Source organism: Balaenoptera acutorostrata, chromosome 1, assembly GCF_949987535.1.
Source record: "Balaenoptera acutorostrata chromosome 1, mBalAcu1.1, whole genome shotgun sequence".
In the NCBI taxonomy this organism is placed as follows: domain Eukaryota; kingdom Metazoa; phylum Chordata; class Mammalia; order Artiodactyla; family Balaenopteridae; genus Balaenoptera; species Balaenoptera acutorostrata.
Window position 1 is genome coordinate 57,152,978 of NC_080064.1, and position 23,837 is coordinate 57,176,814.

At 37.2% G+C, this 23,837-nt stretch overlaps 1 protein-coding gene across 2 annotated transcripts in view; it reads left to right on the plus strand.

Annotated features, from left to right (window-relative positions):
• PDE4B (phosphodiesterase 4B) overlaps window positions 1–23,837 on the plus strand; it is a 580,875-nt gene that overhangs the window by 106,930 nt on the left and 450,108 nt on the right. For both annotated transcript variants that reach the window (XM_057552861.1, XM_007164313.2), the window contains exons 2-3: window positions 2,712–2,824; window positions 8,439–8,677. In XM_057552861.1, coding sequence (XP_057408844.1) covers window positions 2,783–2,824; window positions 8,439–8,677 — 281 coding nt within the window. In that variant the 5' untranslated portion in view covers window positions 2,712–2,782. The remainder of the gene's footprint in view (window positions 1–2,711; window positions 2,825–8,438; window positions 8,678–23,837) is intronic.

Genomic DNA, 23,837 nt, shown 5'->3' on the forward strand with positions numbered 1-23,837 from the left:
AACATAAACTGTCTAGAAAACAATCTCTCCTCTCTTTTATTTTGTTTTATCGGATTGGCCAAAAAGTTCGTTCGGGTTTTTCCATACCATCTTACGGAAAAACCCGAACGAACTTTTTGGCCAGCCCAATATATAACAGACGCTGGGTTTTATTTCTGAATGTAAAAGTAATATATTTTAAATGTAGAACATTTGGAAAACTTCCTTGTAACTTGAGGTCTTGCTTTTTCCTAGCCAGGACATGCTCCCAGTTGAAGGCACGTGAATTTATCCAGTCAGCTCTCACACTCAAAGTGTTTTAAAACATAAGTTTATTTTCATGGCTAAGACCTCACAAAAATACTCTTGCATGCCCCAAATCTACTGATGTTACCCTGGAACATGTCTTTCTGCCTGTCATAAATTTCCTTAGTATGGCATCTTCCTGCATGTGTCACACCCTTAGTACATTAAATTCTTTCCCATATTTTTGCACACCATATACTTTTCTATTATCTCCACTAAACAAATTCTACTTATTATTTAAGGCTAAAAAGAAACGTCATTTCCTTCCCAAAGTCTTCCCTGAAACCTAAGCATTTTAACATTTCATTATATTCTTTGATTCACTCATTTTACAAACATATTTGAGAACCTACTCTGTACCAAGTGCACATTTAATATATGTAAGTCTTCCCTGCCAGACTAGACCTAAAATTCTTGAGGGCTGGGTTTGCATTGAGCTTCATCTGGATCCTAGAATGCCTTGTTCACTTCTAAGGAGATATAGCTAAGGTCTTACTCTTCATTTCTGCTGGGGAAACTTGATCCTTGCTTCTCCCTGCTGAAGACAGCCTAGAGATTCTACTCCAGTTGTGTTGTTTTATCCTATTTTTAAGTGCATTTCCTGCCAAGCAAAATGGATCATTTTTTTGGCTCAGAAAAGAATATATCACAAAAATTTGGAAAATATGAAAAAGAAAGAAAAACCTCCAATAACTCTTATATAATGTTCACTGTTTTAATTTTACACAGCTTCTTTAATAATTTTCTGTGCTCACATTTTTACAGAATTATACTGATTGGGGATATCTAATCCTATATCCTGCATTTAAAACTTACATCTTTTAATCTTGCTTTTTCTTTACTTAGGAGTATAAACATTTTTTTTCAGGTTCGGCCTTATAGAGGCACTCAAGACTGAACATAACAGAGATAAAATGTCTGTTATTTATTGACTTTTGTTAAGTTTCAAACCGCCTTTGAGTAAAAAGCTCTAAAATTCTGCCTATTCCTCTTTGGTCAGTGTTAGAGGAGTTCAGTAATTGTAATCATTCCTTGGTGTATGCTGAGGAAATTATTTTCCTTGGCATATTGAATTGAACACCTGAAAGGCCTGTGGGGTTCTCTCCCTAGAAGACTTATAAAGGCAAAGTTTCTCCCTCCCCCCACTCTCTTATCCACTCTGTCAGTTTCACTGCCAACTCCTGCATAATATCATCAAATTATGTGTTATAAATTCAACCCTGGTTTCCTGGGTGATGGGACAATGCCACTACTTAGTATTCCTAGTCACATAGCTACAATTCCATCACGCTCTTAATCTATATATATCTTCATGTTCGAGAAGCAGACTCTTCAAATCAGGCATGTATTAAGAGTTTTAAATGTACAGAGTGAGAAAACATAGGAGCTTCTTGAGCCCAGCATCGATGCAGGCCATTTTTGATGTTAAGATCTTGAGAATCGGCCATGTGGACCAACGCTTCTTGGATTCAATGGTTTCTATACTGTACCTTTTCCAGTTCAATTCTGCAAACTCAGAATTCTTCATATTCTCTTTTAGACTATTGTATGTCTGAACTTTAAATTTGGGCCTGTTTTAATAGCCTGAGTTTTCATACCAGTGACTTTTTCCTCTGGAGCTGGCACAAGTTGGGTGCATCCTTAAATTTTGGTAATGTTATTGAGGTTCTTTGTTGCTGAAGTGGCTTCCAGTGATCTACACAAAACAAATGTCTTGAACCGCAGTGCCTCTGCTTCAGAATGGCCAAGTTTGTGTGATTTAAACCAGGGAATACTAGCTCTTTCTAACTGTTGGTTGCTAAAATTCTCTGTGATGAATACTTGCCTATGTACTTATACGTGTAAGAGGTTTAAACTGATGGTACAATTGAAATTAAGATTTTTTTTGGTCATGCATATTTTTGTATTGGTTTTCTTTCTTTTCCTTTTTTCTTTGACAATAGTATCAATGGATCATATTCATTAAATTCTAAATCTGCCATGTTTTAGCTGTGTTACCTTGGCCCAATTATTTTTCTGATCCTCTGTTCTCTCATTAGAAAAAAAGATGAAAATAATCTCACAGCTTGTTATGGGGATCAAATGAAATATTATATGGGAAAGTACTTTGTAAGTTTAAAGCCCTTCACTAATACATGTTATTTCTGTATTCTTAAGGATCATTGATTATTTGGGAACCTAATTGTTATCGTCTATTCTTTTTCTCTCCTCTCAAATATCTTTGCACTGATGTCTTGGATTTTTGCATTTTGTGAACCTCTTTCCTCACATGTTAGATTCAATTGGCTTGGTAAATTGTGATATTTACTTATACATGTGCATTGTGTACATTCAGATGTTAGTGTGGAGAATACAAATAAGCTACGTATTTGTATTTAAGGATACTGAACTGTTCTTTTCTGTGTGTGTCTTGTTTTCCCCTGCAGGTCTTAAAAATTGTCAGCAAAGCTGCACTGAATAACAGACACCCTAAGAGGGGCTGCTTTTCCCCTTTATAATGAAGAAAAGCAGGAGTGTAATGACAGTGACGGCCGATGATGTAAGTTCCAAAAGTCAGTTACCGATTCCACCCACTCTTTGCTCAATAAAGAAGTCACTCCATAATTCTGTTCCAAGGGCAGGCAAGGTTGTCTAATAGTACCACTCTGTCTCTATGTGTTTCTGTGACCTGGACACTGGCAGCCCTTGGACCCAGCACTCTACGTGCTAGGCAGCCGGCCCACTGCCCTCTCTGCAGCTTGGAGATGGGCTCAGTTTGAGCTTTGTGATTTTCATTTACAAAACCACCAATCTGTGGAAATTTTTCTTTTCACCCTGTTTGCATTTCTTGATGACTTTCTTGCATGCTTTTATCCAAGTTCAGCTGATCCTTGAGTCATCTTCTATGGTGGGGTCTTTGACAGCTGTTTGTAACCCATCCTCTAGGACTTGGCTCAAGTGTGGGCCTCAGACCAGCAGAACTAGCATCACCTGTGTATTTATTAGAAATGCAGAATTTCAGAACCATCCCTCAGACCCAAAGATCAGAATTTATTCCCAAGGTGATTACATATGTACATTATATACATATGTAAATTTCCATTATCTTCACTAAACAAATTCTACTGATTATTTAAGGCTAAAAAGAAACCGCATTTCCTTCCCAAAGCTTTCCTTGAAATCTAAGGATTTTCACATTTAATTATATTCTTTGGTTTACTCATTTTACAAATATTTTTGAGAACCTACTATGTACCAAGTGCATTTTTAATATACGTAAGTCCCAGGCTGACTACATATGTACATTATATTTGAGAAGCTCTGCTCTGGGTCATTTGAAGAAGTCTGTAGACTCATCATTTTTAATAGCTTTGCATCTTGGTCAGCTGAGATTGTCTTTTTTGCTTTCAATTGACCAGTCCCCCATTAGTGTGTTTTTTTAATTGTCCAGTGTTTACTCAGCTTCTGTTTGTAATTGAGCTAAAAATTATATGCCACTAATCAGATGTGCAGAAGGAAGGAAGGAAAAAGAAGTCATTTTCCTTGCTGTCTGTAATAGCTCATCTTGTTGTTAAACTTCTATTTCACAGATGGGGGAGGCGCTGGGAGGAACTTGAACTTGGTAATTAATAATGTAAACTGGTATCTTTTGAGTAAATGCCCAGTCTATGAGTATTTCTCCAAGTTCTTACTCCTTCCCTTCCATGTGGGCAAGTGGGAAAACAACATTAATTGACGTTATAGTCACAGGTGTGTGGTATTGTCCTTGCCTTGTATTTCCACTGGTTCTTACTGTTGTCCTATTGAGGAATAGCTCATTTCCCCAGATATTTGGTTGTCAGTCTCTGCCCTTGATCCAGTGTGCTTAGGCACATGGTAGGTGTAACAGGTGGTGAGGGCTCTCAGCCGGAGCAGGGGACCTTCTCAGCTCTCTGAGAAGTAAATTTGACCTTCTCCCCTGCTGCCTGGGCTCTTCACCTAACCTTTCAGTGGAGCTCTGATTGTTTAAAAGATTCAGCTTTGCTTTCTGTGCAGCCCTTACCTTTGGACTTCTCACCCCATGAACCCCTGGTCCCTTTACCTTATGCTGCAGAAAACCCCTTGGCAAGCAAGCTGAGGCTAATTCTCAGTTTTCTTCTCTGTCTCTATCTGGGTTTGTAAAAACTTCTAGGACCCGCAAATGCAGAGTGAGACTTGGTTGTGCTATGGGGCTCTTGCCCACCAAAGCACACTCCTTTGCCTTTGCCGTTTCTACTCTTCTGTGTTGAGACACTTGGTTAGTGATCTAGTCTCATCGCCTGTGCCATATTTCCTCTTCTTCTTTCCCCCTTCCCTGCTCCTTGACCACAAGGCAACTGCCCTTAAGTCATATTCTAAGTCCTCAGTACCAGTGGTAAAAATCTGTGTTCAGACCTTCATGCTCTGGTTAGGATATCTAAGGGGAAACTTCTGGAATTTAGAAATTCTGTTTCTCTTAAAAAAAAAAAGCTTGGGGTTGTCCCATAATACTATTTGTATACTGTGTGCTCCAGATTCTATTTCTTTGGAAGAATAAAACTAAGCAATGCATCCTGTCTGTAAAGGATGATCAGTGATTTTTTTTCCTTTTCATTCTATCATTGCAATAATAATCCTAATCCTCTCTGAGGTAATGGTTACCACAATCAAAAGACAGGGAAGGTTGCATAGAAGAATGTGCCAAAAAAGAAAAGCACATTTGAAGAATACTAACCCCACCTAGACTGGTGGGGTTAGTATTACTACCTAGATTTGCACTGTCCGACATGGTAGCCGCTAGCCACATGTGACTATTAAGCACTAGTACGAATGGGGAGGTGCTGTAAATGTGAAATACATCTTGGATTTTGATTACATAATAATACAAATAGAAAAGACTATAAAATATGTTATTAATAATTTTTGATATAGATTACATGTTGAAATGACAATATTTTGGATATACTAAACTAAGTAAAATATACTATTAAAAGTAATTTCACCTGTTTCCTTTTTTTTTTACTTTTTTAATGTGACTACTAGAATATTTAAAATTATACATTTGGCTCCCATTTGTGGCTTGTACTTTATTTCTGGTGGACAGTCATAACCTAAAACTTTTCACCATGCCCCTCAACCTTTCCAGTATAGTACAGAAGATCATATCAGATGTTACACACAGTATCTCTTCCCTTACAACAAAAGCAAATTGGCAGATATTATATTTTTTTATACCACACTCTGAAGAAAGGTTCGCCCTTAAGTCAAGGATATTTTATTATATTCTCATTATTTCAGCTCAACAAACAGTTACTCAGTGATTTAAATATTCACCTAATATTAATTTAGCACCTATTATGCACTCAACACTGGTTAGGTTCTAGGGATTAGAGTCCTTGTCCCTTTGTAGCTTATATTCTAGAGGGGAGGGCATACATAAATCAATAAGTTATAAAATAATCCCAGCTATGATAAGAGCTGTGGAGAAACATGAAGTTGGTCAGGGGGCAAAGAATGGTTGGATGGTGACAATAGGTGTTCATAGAAGGATAACATGAAGAGATGAAATACGGACAGTGAGGACATACAAGCATTGAGGGAGTGAGCCCTGTGAAGATCTGGGGGAAGAGAGTTTCTGGCAAAGGGAACAGTGTGATTTCCAAAAGTAACATTCAAATTAATGTTTTTTTCCCCCAAATCTTTGATCTGATGAGCGGTGTAGTTGGCCAGTATCACGCTGGTTAAAATAGGAAAATAAGTCCAAGATCACAAATTCAGTAGTTTAGAATTGACTGAATTAGATTTTGCCTTTGAGGATGTTAGCCAATTTGGGGCAGTAATTATGAGTATGAATTAGAAAGTCTGAGGTAATTATGAATAACTCAACTTAGGTTAATGAGTGTTTGCATAACAATGTTACTGTTTTTAGTATTTAACTTAATTTCTAAAAAGCTATTCCATTAAGCTCTTTTGTGGCAATGCATTTTCACATTAACTGAGGTCTTTTGAAACAAATTCTTCAAAGAATGACTCCAAATCTGTAAATTCAAGCTTGTTCCCAAGTCAGTATGGGATATATTTTGTGATAGGTGTGACTTTGTTACTTTTCAAATAACAAGTACCAAATAAGTACCCATTTAATCTATTCACTGCAGTTAAACCTGGTTGGTAATATTTCCATTTCTAAAAGAGGAAAAATATCCAAAAACTTTACTATAAGACTATTGTGGTTGGTGGTTTAACTAAGTGACATCCTCATTTCTGTTCTTTGGTACAGTGTTTCTTGTATAGGTGGTAAAGTATATGCTTTACCACCTATACAAGAAACACTGCTTTGCTTTCCAGATAATCAGTACTTTCTTTACATGCATATTTGGAACAAACCGAGTTATAAAAGTTCTGACTTTTAGTTTGTTCTTGAATCTCTTTAGGAAGACTTTGTCTCTCCTAAGACTTTCTGTTTCCTCAACTAGTCTCTAAGTCTTTTGAGAAAGAAACTTACATATACTATGCTTTCTCCTCAGCCTCTTATTTCTAACACACACACGCATGTGCACACACACACGCACACACACACACACAGACACACACACATAAGTGCTAGGCCTACAGTAGATTTAATATAACCAGTTACTAAACAGTAAAACACTGGCCATATTCCAGAATATTTCAAACTCTGGAAAACTGTAAATTGTTTTGTCTCCTTCCTGTTACTGAATTGTGGTTCTACTGAATTTTAAATAAGTGGTATTCCAAAACCATAAGTCAAGCACAAAAAATATGATGATATCCCATTTCCAGGTGGAGAGAGTGGGGCCCCTGAAAATTGTCAGGCCTATTCATGCCCAGATTTTCATCATGAAAATGTGGTTTTGCATGGATGAGATAAGCATAATCACTAGAATACAGGCTCTGTCTCTTTTTGCTGATGTATCCTTTCTTAAGTAGCACAGAGCAAGACTTTAATAGGTGTGCAGAAAACATTTGTTGAATGAACCCAGCTGGACCCTTAAACTTGAGTTAATTATCCTTGTATGAACTAGCATAGGGATGGGTGGAGGAGCGGTGGGCGGAGAACTTTTGTTTGTTTAAACCTAAGGCAGTCTAGTCCCAGGCTCTCCTGAGTCTATTCTGAAGGGCTAGTAGGAAGTACCTGTCTTTTTAGGGCTACAGAATGACTTCCAGGTGAGAGACCTTGGCCTGGTGTTAGGACTTCCATTATTGCTTAAGATACGAGTGGAGAGTGACAGTTATAACTTTTAAACTCCAAGTTGCTATCAGCGGCTACTTGCATTGCTGTAACATTTCTTGTCTTTAAGCCGGTGTGAATGGTGACCCAGGCAGAGGTTCTTTTGGGGCTTCCACTCCCCACAGTACCAGGAACCAGAGTCACCAAGAGATATAGGAAGAATGAATAACTCTTATTATTGGTTATAGTACAGTGCCTCTATCTTCTCACAAGTATTTCATTCATGTCAGCATTAGGGCATATATTGAACACATGGCAGTTCAATTCGGGACCAGATAAAGTATATTCTTCTTTTTCTGAGCTCTTGTATGTTTGACAAGAAAAAAAAAACCCACCCCCAAATCCCCTCAACTCTGAGGAGACCTTTTGTAAGAATAGGAAAAGTCAGTTACCCAGTTACCCACAGTTATGAGTATCTTGCTGGCCTGAGATAGAAAATATATTTACTTTAAAACATTGAACAAGAAATGTTATACTTTAGCAAGTATAGTTTGTTCCCATGTTGCAGAGTGATAACAGTGATGTCCAAAATCTATTTTCTATGAAAAGCTTTCATTTTAGCAAGTTAAAAAAGAGAAAGAAAAAAAGAATAATTTAAAAAAGAGAAAGAAGATAAAAAGCCCTGCAATCCACATGCTTCTAACTGGAAAATATTATCGACAGTCCTAAAGATCACCAAGGCTGTGCAACTGATGTGTTTAAAATTTGAGAATTAGCCCCCTGTGCCTATGTGTTTTCTCTTAAGCTTTTGACGCCAGTGTTCGATTCTGATTGTGAGATAATGAATCAGGACTTTATGAGTGATCATTTAGCTTCTTCATCATTTAGCTTGATCATTTAGCTTCTTATTTTACTCCATCGTGCATCATTTTAAACATTTGAATTTCATTTTCTTTTTCTCTTTTTTCTTTCCCTGTGGTTCCTCTAGAATGTTAAAGATTATTTTGAATGCAACTTGAGTAAATCCTACAGTTCTTCTAGTAACACACTTGGGATCGACCTCTGGAGAGGGAGAAGGTGTTGCTCAGGAAACCTGCAGTTGCCACCACTGTCCCAAAGACAGAGCGGAAGGGCAAGGACTCCTGAGGGAGATGGCATTTCCAGACCGACCACGCTTCCTTTGGTGACACTTCCAAGCATTGCTATTACAACTGTAAGCCAGGAGTGGTGAGTAACCCCCAACTTAAATGTCAATTCGAAGTTTTATTTTCCAGTTACTCCCGATACAATTTCTTGTTATTAAAATGTTAGTTATCTGTGGAGTAACTAAGGCTTTTGACATTTTGAGAATTTGTTTCCCTTTGGGTAGCAAAATGAGGAGTGGAGGTATCTCCTACCTCTTAAGATTGGAAGGGGCCTATTGAGGAAGGAATGAGATGCATTTTTATTAATGACAAGGAAAGCAAAATTACTGCCTATGATCTTTTTAAAAAAAAACTATTAGTGTATGTCAATATGATGTTTTAATTTAGAAAAGCAAAATTATATGAGTGCCTAAAGGAAGTAAAACATATATAGATGAATGACAGGAGATATTCTTATTACTGTACTCAAAATATAGTTATTCTTAGCTTCTTTTTATTATAATCCCACTTTACTAATTTCAGTTTGTGATTATCTAGAAAATAAAACACTTCATTATAAATCAAAAGAGGAATGAAAATTGTACTATGAGAGATGCTTGGACTGTTTTGCAGAGTCTGTGTTTGTGAAAGAGGCTATTTTAATCTAGTGTTGAAACGTTAATTGAATACATATAATTTATAACTGTGGTTAAAATTGTGCCATGATATTTCTTCAAATACGTGTTTTTAATCACATATTTAGTTTTTAGCACTTTCTCTGGTTTTTCTTTTTCCTCTACATAATTTCCAAATATTTTCCAAGAATAGTCTGCTTACATAGCATGGAGTCTTATTAAAAAGAAAAATACTTTCTCTATTTTTTATGTAATTTTAAATTATAATAATATGGTGCTTTAAAAAAATCACTTTTCATTTAACTCATTTGTTAAGGAGAAAAACTAAATATATTAAATCACTGTGCAATATTATCACAGTAAATCCTTAAAATATGTGGTTTTTATGGTGTGCTGTATACCCTTGTCACATGCTGAGCTGTACAATGCTGATGAGTAGTCCAGTATGTGCTCATTGAATGATGCAGGAAAGCTTTTAGTTGGTGGTTATCAAATACACTAAGAATTAGATCACTGAGACTTCAGCTCTCACAGTTATTAGCCTGAAATGGTTCATCAGTCTGTATGTGATAGAGAAGCATGTGAACGCGTCGTAGGGGGAATGGGTTAAAAATTTGAAAAGCACTGACTAACATCTGCTCCTCAGCTGAATTAACATTAGAATAGTCATAACCAATCATTGAGCACTAAAACGGGCATATTGCTCCTGCATTGCTTACTCAGTCACATAACTTATGTGTTGTGTGTTTGACAGTTGTAACTGGGTGAAACTGACCTTGAGTTCCTGGTTGGTGTTCTAAATATGTCAAAAGTCTGGGAATATGTGCTACAGATCAAGTATTTAAAGCCAGTGAAGGAATTTGAGTGAGAACAAATGAAAGTTACTGCCCAAGGTATATAAAGTTAAATAGAAAAACATTGATATAAATTTAGCCCTTGTTTGGGGAGAGTATATTGGTGAAGGGAGGTGGCCATCACTGCAGGCAAAAGGCCTGGAATAGAAGGACAATGATTCAGTTTACTGTGGAGGAAGAACGTGAGGACCTGAGTCCAGTTGGGTGGACTTCCATCTTGCTACCTTTTGGATGAGTTTCTTTATCCTACAAAAACTCAAATGAATAAACAGTGGAGATGTTACAGCTTTTCAGAGTTGTGTGAGAAAGAAAATGTAATATATGTAGCACTTAGTGGTTATTTTGATGTTATTGTTGTTATTTTATCGTTATACATAGACTGAATAGCCAGAATTATGCATTTCCTGTTATTGGGGGTTCTGGAGGAACTTCACCACCTGAGTTATTGGAACCATCTTGGAAATATGATGAAAGAAGAAGTCAGATATGAAGACAAGATGTTATCCTCATTACTGATAAAGTTAATATTGGAATACGTACTCTGTCTGTGGGCAGGTAGGCTGCTAACACTGTACACCGTAATCATACAGACTTACCACCCAGTAATAGGAGGTGCTGGGCCTGTGCAGGCAGCCCTCGTCCTCAGAGGGAGAATCTACCTCTATGAAATTTGAAAATGGAGGAGTTGTAGAATCCTACCCCCGTGAGACAGTAGGAAGGAAGGACCGAGTTGTGCATGTCTACCTTCTCCTTCTGGAAAGACCAGTGCAGATTAAATTACTCCTTCTTTCCAGGGAAGACTGAGTAAAAAGGCAGAAGGAGGTTAGGAATGTTAAGCTGGTGGCATTCCTGACACTTGGAAGACACATCAAAAAGTGGGAAAAACACATTCTTCCTGACATTCCCCAACTTTTTCCCCCCTCTTTTCACCTTTAGTCTGGGGTCACACTTGCGATGTGGCCATTGCCAAGCCTCTGGTGGTCTTCACTTTTTGAATAATTAAAGGAGTTTATTGATCTACCAAATTTATCAAAGCAATGTCACCACAACCAAGTTAGGAAAATAAGCCAATACTCAGCCTTGAATGTCTACAATTAATCTATAATTTTAACTTTCCTCCATGAGGATCTTTTAACTCTTTAACTCCTTCTAGCCCTTCCCTGTTTACAGTTTTTAATTATCTATATATTTTAACCCCCAAATACACTAGCCCTGGGATCACTTACTTGCCTTTTTGCTTGAAGTAAGTCCTTTAGAATTTACTCTTATTTTTTGGTTTGTTTCTCTGAAAATGTCCTTATTTTGCTCTCATTCTTGAAAGTGTTTTCTTTGTCATTATATAGCAGTTTCTTTATTTCAACACTTTTCCCCTTGCCTTTTGGCTTCCATTACTGTTGTTGGGAAAATGGCTGTAAGTCTAATTGTTTTTCTGTGTAAATAATCTGCATTTTTTGGGGGGGTGGGCTCTTGATTTCTGAATTCCATCTTTGATGTAACTAGGGGTGGATTTCCTTTTATTTATCCTATATGAGATTTACTGGACTTCTCAAATATGTCAGTTGGAGTCTTTCTCATCAGATCTGGAATATTCTTTGTCATTATCTCTTCAGATAGTTTCTCTGCCAGCTTTTTGCTCCTCTGCTATTGGACTTATGATTAAATGTATTTTGAATCTACTTTTTTATCTTCCATTTCTCTTAATGTCTTTCATATATATATAATTAAAAATTTTGTCTTCCTGGGCTGTATTCTGGTAATTGCTTTTGGTCTGCCTTCTGGTTTGCTAATTCTCTTTTCAACTATGTTTAATTTGCTGTAAAACCTATTATATTGAGTATTTCAATTTTGATTATTGTATTTTCTGTTTTTAAAGTTTATATTTATTTAGTTTTTAAATATGTGAGGTAATTTTATATAGTTTTCTTTTCCCTACATGTGTTAGTTATCTATTGCTGTGTAACAAATAATCCCCAAATTTAATGGCTTAAAGTAACAAACATTGTTATCTTATATTTTCTGTGGGTCAGGAATCTAGTTGTGGCCTAGCTGGGTGCCTCTGACTGGGTCCCTCACAAGGCCAAAGTCAAGTTATTAGCCAGTGTTACAATCATTTCAATGGTTGACTGGGTGGGAGGGATCTGCTTCCAAGCTCACTCACACGGTTTTTGACAGGTTCACCTCCTTGCTGACTGATGACTGGAAACATCAGTTTTTTGCTATATGGGCCTCTCCACTGTGCTACTCATGACATGACAGTTTGCTTTTTATGGAGCAAGGGATTTTGATAGAGAAAGACGGACCAATAGAAGGTGAGCAAGAGAGAAGTCAAAATCTTTTTAGTGACATCCCATCACTTTTACAAAGTCCGTTCATTAGATCTAGCCTACACTCAAGGGGAGGAACTGTGCAAGGGCCTGAATATGAGGAGGTGGGCATCATTGGGACCAATTTAGAGGTTGCCTACCACATTGCAGATGTTTTCAAGCTTTTAAAAATTTCTTTAAATATAGCAAGAGTAAGGAGAAATAGACAAATCCACTATTATACTTATCGACTTCAACACTGCAGAAAATTGATAGACCAAACAGGGAGAAATCATTACAAATATATTTGATGTGAACAGCACTATCAATCAACTTGATTTAATTGAAATTTTTTAGAATACTTCATCCCACAACAGAGTATACATTCTTCTCAAGCTTGCATTGAATGCTCACCAAGATACATCTATCACACACACCTTAACAAATTTAAAAGAGTAAAGATCATATAAAGTATGTTCTCAGACCACAGTGGAATTAACTAAGAAATCAATAACAGAAAGATAACTGGAAAGTTCCAACTATTCAGAGATTAAAAACCCAACTGTAAATAACAGACCAAATGGGCCAAAGAGAAATCTCAAGAGAAAATTAAAAATATTTTAAACTAAGTGAAAATAAAATTAAAATTTACTATTATTTATGGGATGCAGCAAAAGGAGTGCTTAGAGGGAAATTTATATCTATACCTATATATATGTCTATATACCGATTTATGTCTATCTCTATATAGAGATATATTTGACAAGAACAAAAGACGAAATCAGTACTTCTTCTATCTTAGAAAACCATAAAGAAAAGGAGTAATTTAAGACTCAAGCAAGCAGAAGAAAATCAATAATTAAATTAGAGCAGAAATCAGTGCAATTGAAAACAGGAAAACAGTAGAGAAAGTCAGTGGAACCAAAAGATGGTTCTTTGAAAAGATCAATACACTGATAAACCTCTGGCCAGGCTCACCAAGAAAAAGAAGAAAAGACATAAATTACCACTTTAAGAAATGAGAGAACATCACTATTGATTCCCTGGAGATGAAAAGAATAATAAAGGAATACTGTGAACAACTCTATACCCACATATTTGAAAATTTAGATGAAATGGACTAATTCCTTGAAAGACTCAAAAGTACCAAAACTCACAGAGGGGAAATAGATAACATGAAAGGTCTGTATCTATTAAAGACATTGAATAGAAAATTATTAACCTACCAAGAAAAAGAAAGCTCTAGGCCTAGATGGTTTTCTTACAAATTTTACCAAACACTTAAAACAGAAATGATACCAATTCTCCACAATCTGTTCCAGAAAATTGAAGTAGATGGAACACTTCCCAACTCATTCTATGAGGCCAGTGTTGCCCTAACACCCAAACCAGACAAAGACATTATAAGAAAGGAAAACTGCAGTATCTCTCATGAACATAATAGATACAAAAGTCCTCAAAAAATTTAGCAAATAAACTTCAACAATGTATAAAAAAAATTATACCCTATGGCCAAGTGGGGTTTATTCCAGGTATGCAAGCCTGGTTCAACATTTTAAGGTCAATCAATGTAATCTACCACACCAATAGATGAAGAACAATCATGTAATCTTATCAGTTGATGCAGAGAAAGAATTTGGCAATATACAACACCCATTCATGGTAAAAACTCTCAGCAAACTAAAAATAAAGGAGAATTGCCTCAACTTGAAGACCTCTACAAAAAACCTATAGCTAACATACTTAATGGTCAGAAGCTAGATGCTTTCGTTTAAGATTGGGACCAAAGTAAGGGTGTTCTGTCTGACCAATCCTATTCAGTATTACACTGGAAGTCCTAGCTAGTGCAATAAGCAAAGGAAAGGAAATAAAAGGCATACAATTTGGAAAGGAAGAAATAAAACAGTCTCTGTTTGCAGATGACATGAATGTCTATGCAGAAAATCCCAAAGAATTGGCAAATAAAACTTCTGAAACTAATAAATGAGTAGAGCAAGGTTGCAGATTACAAGGTTAATATATAAAATTCATTACTTCCCTGTACATTGGAAATGAACAATTAGAATTTGAAATAAATAAATATTATAATAATATTATTTATAACTGCATGAAAACAAAAAGAGGAGTATTTAGATATAAATTAAAAATATGTACAGGATATGTATTCAGAAAACTATGAAATTCTGATTAAAAAACCAAAGGAATTCTAAATAAATAGATATATGATAGTCATGGATTAAAAGATTCAAAATTGTTAGGGTGTAATTCTTCCTAACTTGATCTATAGATTCAATGCAATTCCAGTCAAAATACCAGCAAGCTATTTTGTAGATATTGAAAAACTGATCCTAAACTTTGTGTAAAAGACAAAAGATCTGGAATAGCCAACACAATAAATACTGAAGAAGAAAAAAGATGGAAGAGTCACACTACCTGATTTTGACTTAATATAAAGCTACAATAATCAAGATAGCTTTATATTGGCAAAAGAATAGTGGCATAGATGCATGGAACAGAATAGAGAGTTCAGAAGTAGACCGATAAAATACAGTCAACGGATCTTTGATAAAGGAGTAAAGGCATTTCAGTTGAGAAGACATAATCTTTCAACAAATTGTGTTGGAAAAAATAGCCATTCATATCAAAAAATTAATAATAATCTAGACAGAAGCCTTACATATTTCACCAAAATCAACTCAAAATGATCATAGACCTGAATGTAAAATGCAAAACTACACAACTCCTAGAAGATAACATAGAGAAAACCTAGGTGACCTTGGATTTGGCCATGAGTTTTTGATAAAATACCAAAAGAAAAACCCCCATGGTCTATGAAAGAAAAAATAATGATATGTTGGACTTCATTAAAATTAAAAATTTCTGCTCTGTGAAAGGCACTGTTAAAAGAATGAAAAGACAAGCCACAGATTGGGAGAAAAGATTTGCAAAACACATATCTGATAATAAACTTGTATCCAAAATATACAAGAAACATAATAAATTCAACAATAAGGAAACAAATAATCCAGTTAGAAAATGGGCATATGATCTGAAGAGACAGCAAATCAAAAAAAATATACGTATGGCAAACAAGCATTTGCAAAGATGTACAACATCATTTGCCATTAGAGAACTGTCAATTAAAACAATGAGATGCCATTACACAGTTATTAGAATGGCCAAAATCCAAAACAAAACAAAACAAAACAAACCAATTGCTGGCAAGAATGTAGAGCAAGAACTCTCATTCATTGCTGGTGGAAGTGCAAAATGGCACAGGCACTTTGGAATACAGTTTGGCAGTTTCTTACAAAACTAAACAGTGTTATCATATGATCTGGCAATCATGCTCCTAGATATTTACTTAACTGATTTAAAAACTTACATTGTCACAAAAACCCGCACAAACATATTTATAACAAATTTATTAAAAATCACCAAAAGCTGGAAGCAATAAAGATATGCTTTAATAGGTGAATTGATAAATTGTGGTGCATCCATACAGTGCAACATTAATGATGAAAATAAATAAGCTGTCAAACCACAAAAAGACATGGTTGAACCTTAAATGCATGTTGCTACATGAAAGAATTAAGTATGAAAAGGCAACATACTGTATGATTCCACTTATATGGCATTCTAGAAAAAAGCAAAACTATAGAGATGGTACAAGATCAGTGGTTGCCAGGGGCTCAGGAGAGAGTGTTGAAAAAAATGAATGAATCTTTAAAACCCTCAGATTTAGTGAGAAATGTAGATATAGACAAATTAATATAATACAATATATTTAGTTCTAGAATAAGAATACAGGTGAGGAGCAATGAATTCTTCCTTGGAGGGGAGAAGCAACAGTGAAAGCTGTTATTTGTCCTTGACTCTGAAGCTGAGCAAGCATATATCTGCTGGACAGAAGTAGAAGTAACATTTCAGACGGAGGGAATAGCATGGACAAGACCATGACTCCTTGAGACAAAGTGACATATTCAAGGAATGCAAGTATTCATAGGGCATGTAGGGTATGTGAGATGGTGTGGGTGGAGATATGGCTTAAGTAAAAGGCGGGAAATCTGAGTTTGAAAAGGTGGGTAGAGGTCAGAACGTGAAGGGTCTTACAGTTTTGCCTTTATCCATATTAATAAATTGAAGCCATTGGATTTTTTAAATAAGTTGAATATAGATCTGTAAGGTAATAAGATAATGAGAGACAATGTAGAGGCTGTTTGGAAAGAGAAAGGTTGAAGGTTGAAAATCTAGAGAGGAAGATTTCAGAGCGAGGTGGATGATGGGTGCTGAGGGATTTGAGCAGGCAGTAGGTGTGGGAATGAGAAGGAGGAAAACTGAACAACCCTGGGGTTGAATGGATGGGAAGTGGTGCGTAGTTGAATGTGGATTAGGAGTATGGAGGAGAAGCCATGAACATGCAGCAGTTTCTTGTTCAGCTGGATGAATGGAAATGCCATGAACAAGGACAAAAAATGAGGGGTTAAGGTATAAAGGGAAAGATGGTGGGTTTAGTTTTGAATAGGGTGAGTTTAAAGTACTTTAAACATGTTACTAAGTGGATATTGTCTGGGAGCCGTTAAAAATGTGTGTGTGTGTGAATATCATAGTTTGGAGGTCATAGGTGTACAGGTGGTAATGAGGTAATGGAATGAATGAGATTACCCAGACCAAGTATGCAGAGATTAGTCAATATCAATTTTTGTCTTGAACTAAGGATATAGCCCTAAGGAATAATAATAACATGAGGTCAAATAAGGGGGAAAGAAGAGCAGGGAGAAGGCAGAACATGAACAGAGAAATAGGAGGAGAATTAGAATAGAGAATTATTATAAAAGGACAGAAGTTAGGCCATAGGGAAGGTTTGGTCAGCAAAAACACAAGTTGCACAGAGTACAGGTAAGATGAGGACAGAGAAAAGGCCTTTGGATAATTCAATTTAGTGGACATTGGTAACACTAGTGGAAGTCTTAGTAGAATCATGGAATCAGAATGCATGAGATTAAGAGTGAACCAGGGAGGCAGAGGGAAGCAGAGGAATGCACAGCAATGCATAGGTCCTGTGCTAGTTCTGTTGGGCAGGTACATATGTTCTTTTGTATATCAGATACTATATTAAAAGTGATACTAGAGGACAAAATACAACTTTAAAAAAGCAAAAATTAGAGCTGAGGAGGAAAGGATAGCAATAAAATATTACTCGTTCAAGTTTTTTGTTAGTGAAAAGAGTGAGAATGGAAGCTGATTGGGGTAGACAAGATTATGGAAAAGTGTTATAATGTGGAGACATTTTTATCTATGCTGAACAGAAGGAACTGGTAGATAGGGAGAGATTGAAGATAAGAGAGATGGGCAATAATTAATATAGAATATAGTAGGAGTAGCACAAGGAAAGATAAACTTTAGACACGATTAGAAATATCTTCTTTTGAGACATGTAAATCCAATGCAGAAAAGAATGAATATATTGGAAATGGCAAGGAGAGAAATAGGAGAACCTTATTTCCAAAGGTGGAGATCAGTGGTCATCAAATATTAGAGTGGTTCAGAATCACTTGGACAATTTATTGAAAAAGTTGGTTCAACTTATTGCTGAACCCCAACCCTAGAGCTGGGAGTCTGAGATAGGGCTGGGGAGCTGTAGTTCTAATAAGTTCCTAGGTGAAACTTGTGGAACTGACCTGGGGACCACATTTTGAGGACTCTGGCCTAGATTTTCTCAGAAGTAGGAGGTTAGGTCATCTGCTGAGGATAAGGGGGTGCGGACCCTCTACTGTCCTTTCAACCAAAGGCATACATTGTTCCAGATCACCAAGCATGCGTTTTTGTCTGGGGGCATTTCCTTTTTCTGTGCCATGCCAGCTGACCTGTGGTGGGACTGAACTCTCAGGTGTGAGATAACAGTACTGCTCTAAGACTGCTCACATCTTAATGATGCAATAGAACTATTGTCAGCTGCATTTTCAGTTGAATAGGAAGAGCTCAGAGATAAAGTAGGCAGGGAATCTTGTTTCAGGGTTTTCCTAATGGTGCACTTTTTCATAAGAAACAGTTCTGGCTTCTCCTTTGTTATTCCCTCAAAGAAGATTATAAATATCAGTGTGCTTGTCTCCCACCTCTGTCTGCCTGAGGGCTGTGCTTTGCTTCTCTAAATCTTTCAGTTGTGAACATGATGATTCTATTTGGGCATCTATTAACTTAGGTGTGATGTCCTTAATGCCCGCTGTCCCAACTTTCACCTACATTGGGGAGAGTGGTGTCAGTTGCCCTGTTGCTGTCTGGAAGGCTGGGAGCAATTTCAACTGTTCTCATTATCACGGAAGGGAAATGTGGTCAGTCCGCTGAGGTGGTGGTTCAGAAACATGGGCTATGCTTTATTGCTCCCACAATCTGTAACAAGTTTACAGTCTGATGGGGTTTTCAATAAAAATATTTTATGCTTTGGGGTTGCCTCTCAACTACAGCGCCTAAAGCCCTGTTTTAAAGATCAAAATACCCACAGATGCTGTGCACAAATGCCATAGATTCAACAAAAGCTGGTGTGAAGATGGGAAATTGATGACACATCTGTTTAGCTCCCACCAGGCTTTACCACCCACTGAAATCTTTTGGCTACAGAAACTGCATTTGTGACTTGTGCATCGGGCATTGCAATCTACAAGTCAGCAATTCACAAAGTTCCCCCTGGATTCCCCCTGTCAGGTATGTGAGATAATAGACAGGGGATATTTAAAATCATGCATCATCCACTCCATACCTCGTTGCTTATATATTCTCAATAGGGTCAAAATTGTATTAGAATATTAGGATATATATTAGGATATATATTATATAGAAGGTACTTAGGATAGGATCTGGTCTATATGATTATAATAATTGGTATAATACTTTAATATTGGTATTAAATATAATACCAATAATATAATATTATACAATAATATAATTATATAATATAATAATGTAATGTTGGTGTAATATAGATAATATTCTCACTATAGTACATTATAGTATATAATGCCCTTTCCATCTCCTATTTTATTTAAACTTAACTCCCACAACAACCTTGCAAGGTGGGCACTTTTTCCTTAAGGTAAAACAAAAATAAAAATGACTTCAACCTAAGTATGATCATGGGCATGAAAGGTTTCATAATAGGGAAGGACTCCATTTTTGATGATTGGTGGCTGACGGCTTTCAACTCTCCTCCTCTCCCCTTTCCTTTTTGCCCCACATCTAGGAAGGATAAGTACATCTGGACACTCCCTCCCTTGGTGCCTGTGAGAAGTTCAAAAGATGCAAAACTCTGCTCTCTCTGGGAATCCTCATCCCGGCCCTACCCCCCACCCCTTAATCGTAATAAAACCCTAAGCCACCTTCCACCTCCCTCTCAACTTTGTTTCACCTTAGACGGAACCTGAGCCCTTCTCCTTGGGGAATCCTTTTGCTGTTTATTATATGAGTAGTAAGCTAATTTCATATCTATTAGTCCTATGTGTCGTTCATCCTGACATCCATAAATTCCTGGGCAGGGGCTGCCCAGTGTCCTGCAGGAGATGTTAGGTGCCCGGATAAAACAGGTTTCTTAGTTTTAGATAAGCTAATAGTGCTTTATTCCTTCAGATATGTGGTCATTTCAGACAACAAAAATAATGAAAAAATATTGTGGTTAACTCAGGGCTAAGAACTGAAAGATGAACAGGACATGGTCTCTGTCCTTCTCTTCAGTAGTTATAGTCTCGTAGAAGAGGCAGACATGTAAATTTAAAAACTACAAAATTATGTCATAGGTAATATGTATAAGGTACTATGGGAATGCAGGAGAGTGAATGGCTGTGAGTCTTCCTGAATTGAACAACACGTGTGTAAAGTCATAAAAGCATGGAAGAGGATGGAATGTTGAAGGAACTGTATTCATATTTATTTGGCTGTAGAACAGGGTGAGTGTGGTGAGATGCAGTTGGCAAGGACCTTGAAGGCTCTGCTCGTACATTGGATCTTATCCTAAGGACATGGCTGAGCTACTGGAGGGCTTTAAGAAATGGAATCAAAGAAGAATGTTTTTATTTTAAATAATTCACTTTGATGGCAGTGTGGAAGATAGATTGGTATTGAGACACAAAGATAATTTAGACTTGCTTTAGTCCAAGTGAGCAGTGATCATGGCTGCTGAGTCAGGACAAAGGCAAGGAAAATGGTCAGAGGAGGACATATTTGTGCCAGACACTGTTCTAGGAGCTGAGATACAATGGGATGTAATGGAGAAATCTCTGTTTTTATGAAGTTTACATTCTAAAGGGGTACGTAGGAGAGAACCCCTGATGTCCACCCTTTCCTTCTCTCTAACAGTAAGAAAACTTTAGAGTTGTAACTGAGCCCAAGGCTCCCCAGAAAACAGATGGTCCTTTTTGGCCTTTCTTGCAGCTTCCTTTTAGTCTAGCTAGAACCTAGTTACACTAAATTCTGGCCAGGTCATGCCCTTGAAATCGAAGGACATCCTTTTCCTTCCATTCTCCCCCTTTCTATGGGCAGGAATGAGTATGCAGTGGTGAAGTTGCTTGCACTTTGTGGCCAAGGTTAACACCACGGGCCTGATGGAGCAGCAAAACTGAGGGGCCCTGAGTATGTGACAACTTCATAGAGAGCCACCACACGACACTGGGTTTTAATGTGAAGTAAATACAGTTCTGTTGTTGTTTTGTGCTTCTCTCTGATATGGCATCTGAACCTGTATCATAAGTAATACTGGGAGAGATATACAATTGTAGTGGAGGTTTACATAAAGGGGATGCCCAGGTCATGAATCTTACAAAGGCAGTCATCTAAAAGTATAAATAAGTTATATAAGTATGTTGTATACAGTTGGATCTGTTATGCTTAATATATTATTATTCAAAATAACTACTAGCTGTAATTTGCATGCAAGGAAGAGGTTTACAGAATGCCCAAGCCAGTTAGTTGGCTGTTCTTCAGACAAGAAAGACCCACTTGTACAAAGTACTTATATCTGAGTGTGCCAGCCAATGTGATGAAAGCTGAATATCCCTTCATTATGTCTTCTTATTATGTGATGTACTTACTAATCCAATCTTAAGTAAAATGGTTAGTTAGTTGATAAAGGCATGAGTCTGTTCATTGAGGTGCAAGCTGATTACAATAGTGATTACAATAATTAACAGAAAACTATAGACTGAAATAATATGATGAAGGAAATAACCAGGGTGATGTGATGGAGTAACTATGAGCTGAGCAAAGGAATGGTACTTAGATAAGGTAGCTATGAAAGACCTCTGAGAGGAGATGATATTTGATTGATACCTAAATGATAGAAGGCAGTTGATCTATTCAAAAAGTGGTGGTGAGGGGGCGCAGCCTCTTAATAGGCAGAGGGAATAGAAACGTAAAAGCTCTGGGATGGGAAAGAGCCTAGTATATTTGAATAGGAGACTGGAGACCAGTGTGGCTGGAGCACAGAAAGCAAAGGGGAGGAAGAAGGAAGTTGGGATTTGAGAGGCAGGGAGGAGTTAGATCACCTAGTTACTTGTAGGCTATAGTAAGTTTTGTTTTATTCTATGAGCAATGAGAAGCCATTACAATGTTTTAAAAACATGACAGGGGGGCTTCCCTGGTGGCGCAGTGGTTGAGAATCTGCCTGCTAATGCAGGGGACACGGGTTCGAGCCCTGGTCTGGGAGGATCCCACATGCCGTGGAGCAACTAGGCCCGTGAGCCACAACTACTGAGCCTGCACGTCTGGAGCCTGTGCTCCGCAACAAGAGAGGCCACGATAGTGAGAGGCCCGCGCACCGCGATGAAGAGTGGCCCCCACTTGCCACAACTAGAGAAAGCCCTCGCACAGAAATGAAGACCCAACACAGCCAAAAATAAATAAATAAATTTATAAAAAAAAAAAAAAAAGGAAAGATCGTTCCAGTTAGTTGCAGTTCATGTAGGATAGTGAATATAAGTACTTTAAAAAAAAAAAACAAAAAACATGACAGGATCTGACTTTAAAAAAATAGTGTTTTGGGTACAGGTATAATGAATTGCAGGGTCAAAGAGGAAGCAGAGACTATTGCAGAAAAGTGATTTGAAACAGGATGATTCCAGAGGAGCTGGAGAGAAGTGAAAGGATTTAATTGCTGTTTAGAAGTATATTGATAGGGCTTGCTAAATGGAATGCATGTAGAGGTCTGGGGGAGGAAGGCATCAACAACCAATCCTATGCTTTTTGCTTGAGCGGCTGGGTTGATAGTGGTGCTATTTGTTGAAATTAGAAACACCTGGGGAAAGATTTTGATGGGTATAAACCAAAAGACCCATTTGGACAAGTCAAGTATGAACGTGGCGATGGTTTGTGATGGCCATAGGCAGTTAGAGGTATATGGGTCTGGAGGAGAGTTAGAAATTTGATAAGTCATCAGAATAAATATAGCATTAATACTTTAAAAGTTCATTTGTTTTATAAGTACTTCAAACAAACTAAAAATACAGAAAATAATTCAACAAACACCATCTATTGCTATACCTGCTATCTAGATTTAACAAATGTTGACACTTTGCCTTTTTTTGCTTCAGTCCTTTTAAAGATATGATGTTGCAGATAAAGGAGTGAGAACATTCTTAAAGATGCTGGGAAGACAGTGGCTTAAATGCATTTCAGTTCTCATCCACTCTGAGCTCTTCCTCTTCTGCCAGTAGACAGGTCCTGGAGGATAAGAAAGAAACCTCAGATTCTTTCACAACCTTGCCAAAGATAGGATAGGACTTTCTCCCTTCTGGCAAGGGGAGAGCCTGGAAATCAGCAGTGAAGAGTCCCAGAATGAGGATGAGAATGCCCGCATCCTACGACAGCTTAGCCCTCAGAAACTCGTGATCTCACACAAATTTACATGCATAGGAATATATCTAATATTCTATTTCTGGATTCCTAAACACTGAGAAGTAACCTAACCAGTTACTGGATCCTTCTACCTTTTAGGTTGGGAGAGCATGAAGAGGCCAAAGCAAGAATATGAGAGAGGTTTCCTCATGCCTCGACATGCTACCAGTGAGGTACCAACCCCCACAGTACTGAATTATAAGAATGGAGATTGGCAAGACTGCTACTGCTTAATGAACCCCATCACCTTAAGCCCCCAGGAGAAGACCAGGAAAAATATCAATGCAACTAAGGGCATTAAGTTACCGGAGAAATGAAGAGCAAGGAGAAAACACAGAGGAGGTTCCTGTGAAGTGGAGTTACTGGGGAAGACAAAGACTTAAGGCAAAAACAAAGTACTTGACATTCAAGTATTGAACAAAGAAAGACTTTTTGAAATGAAAATCATTTAAAACATTCAGCAGATGAATCAAAACAGAGTAAAATCTTTGAGGTTAAAAATAGCACACACACACACAGACACATACAAACACACAACTCGTGTACACATACATAAACTAATGTTCTGAAAGAGCAAGTGGTAGAACTATCTC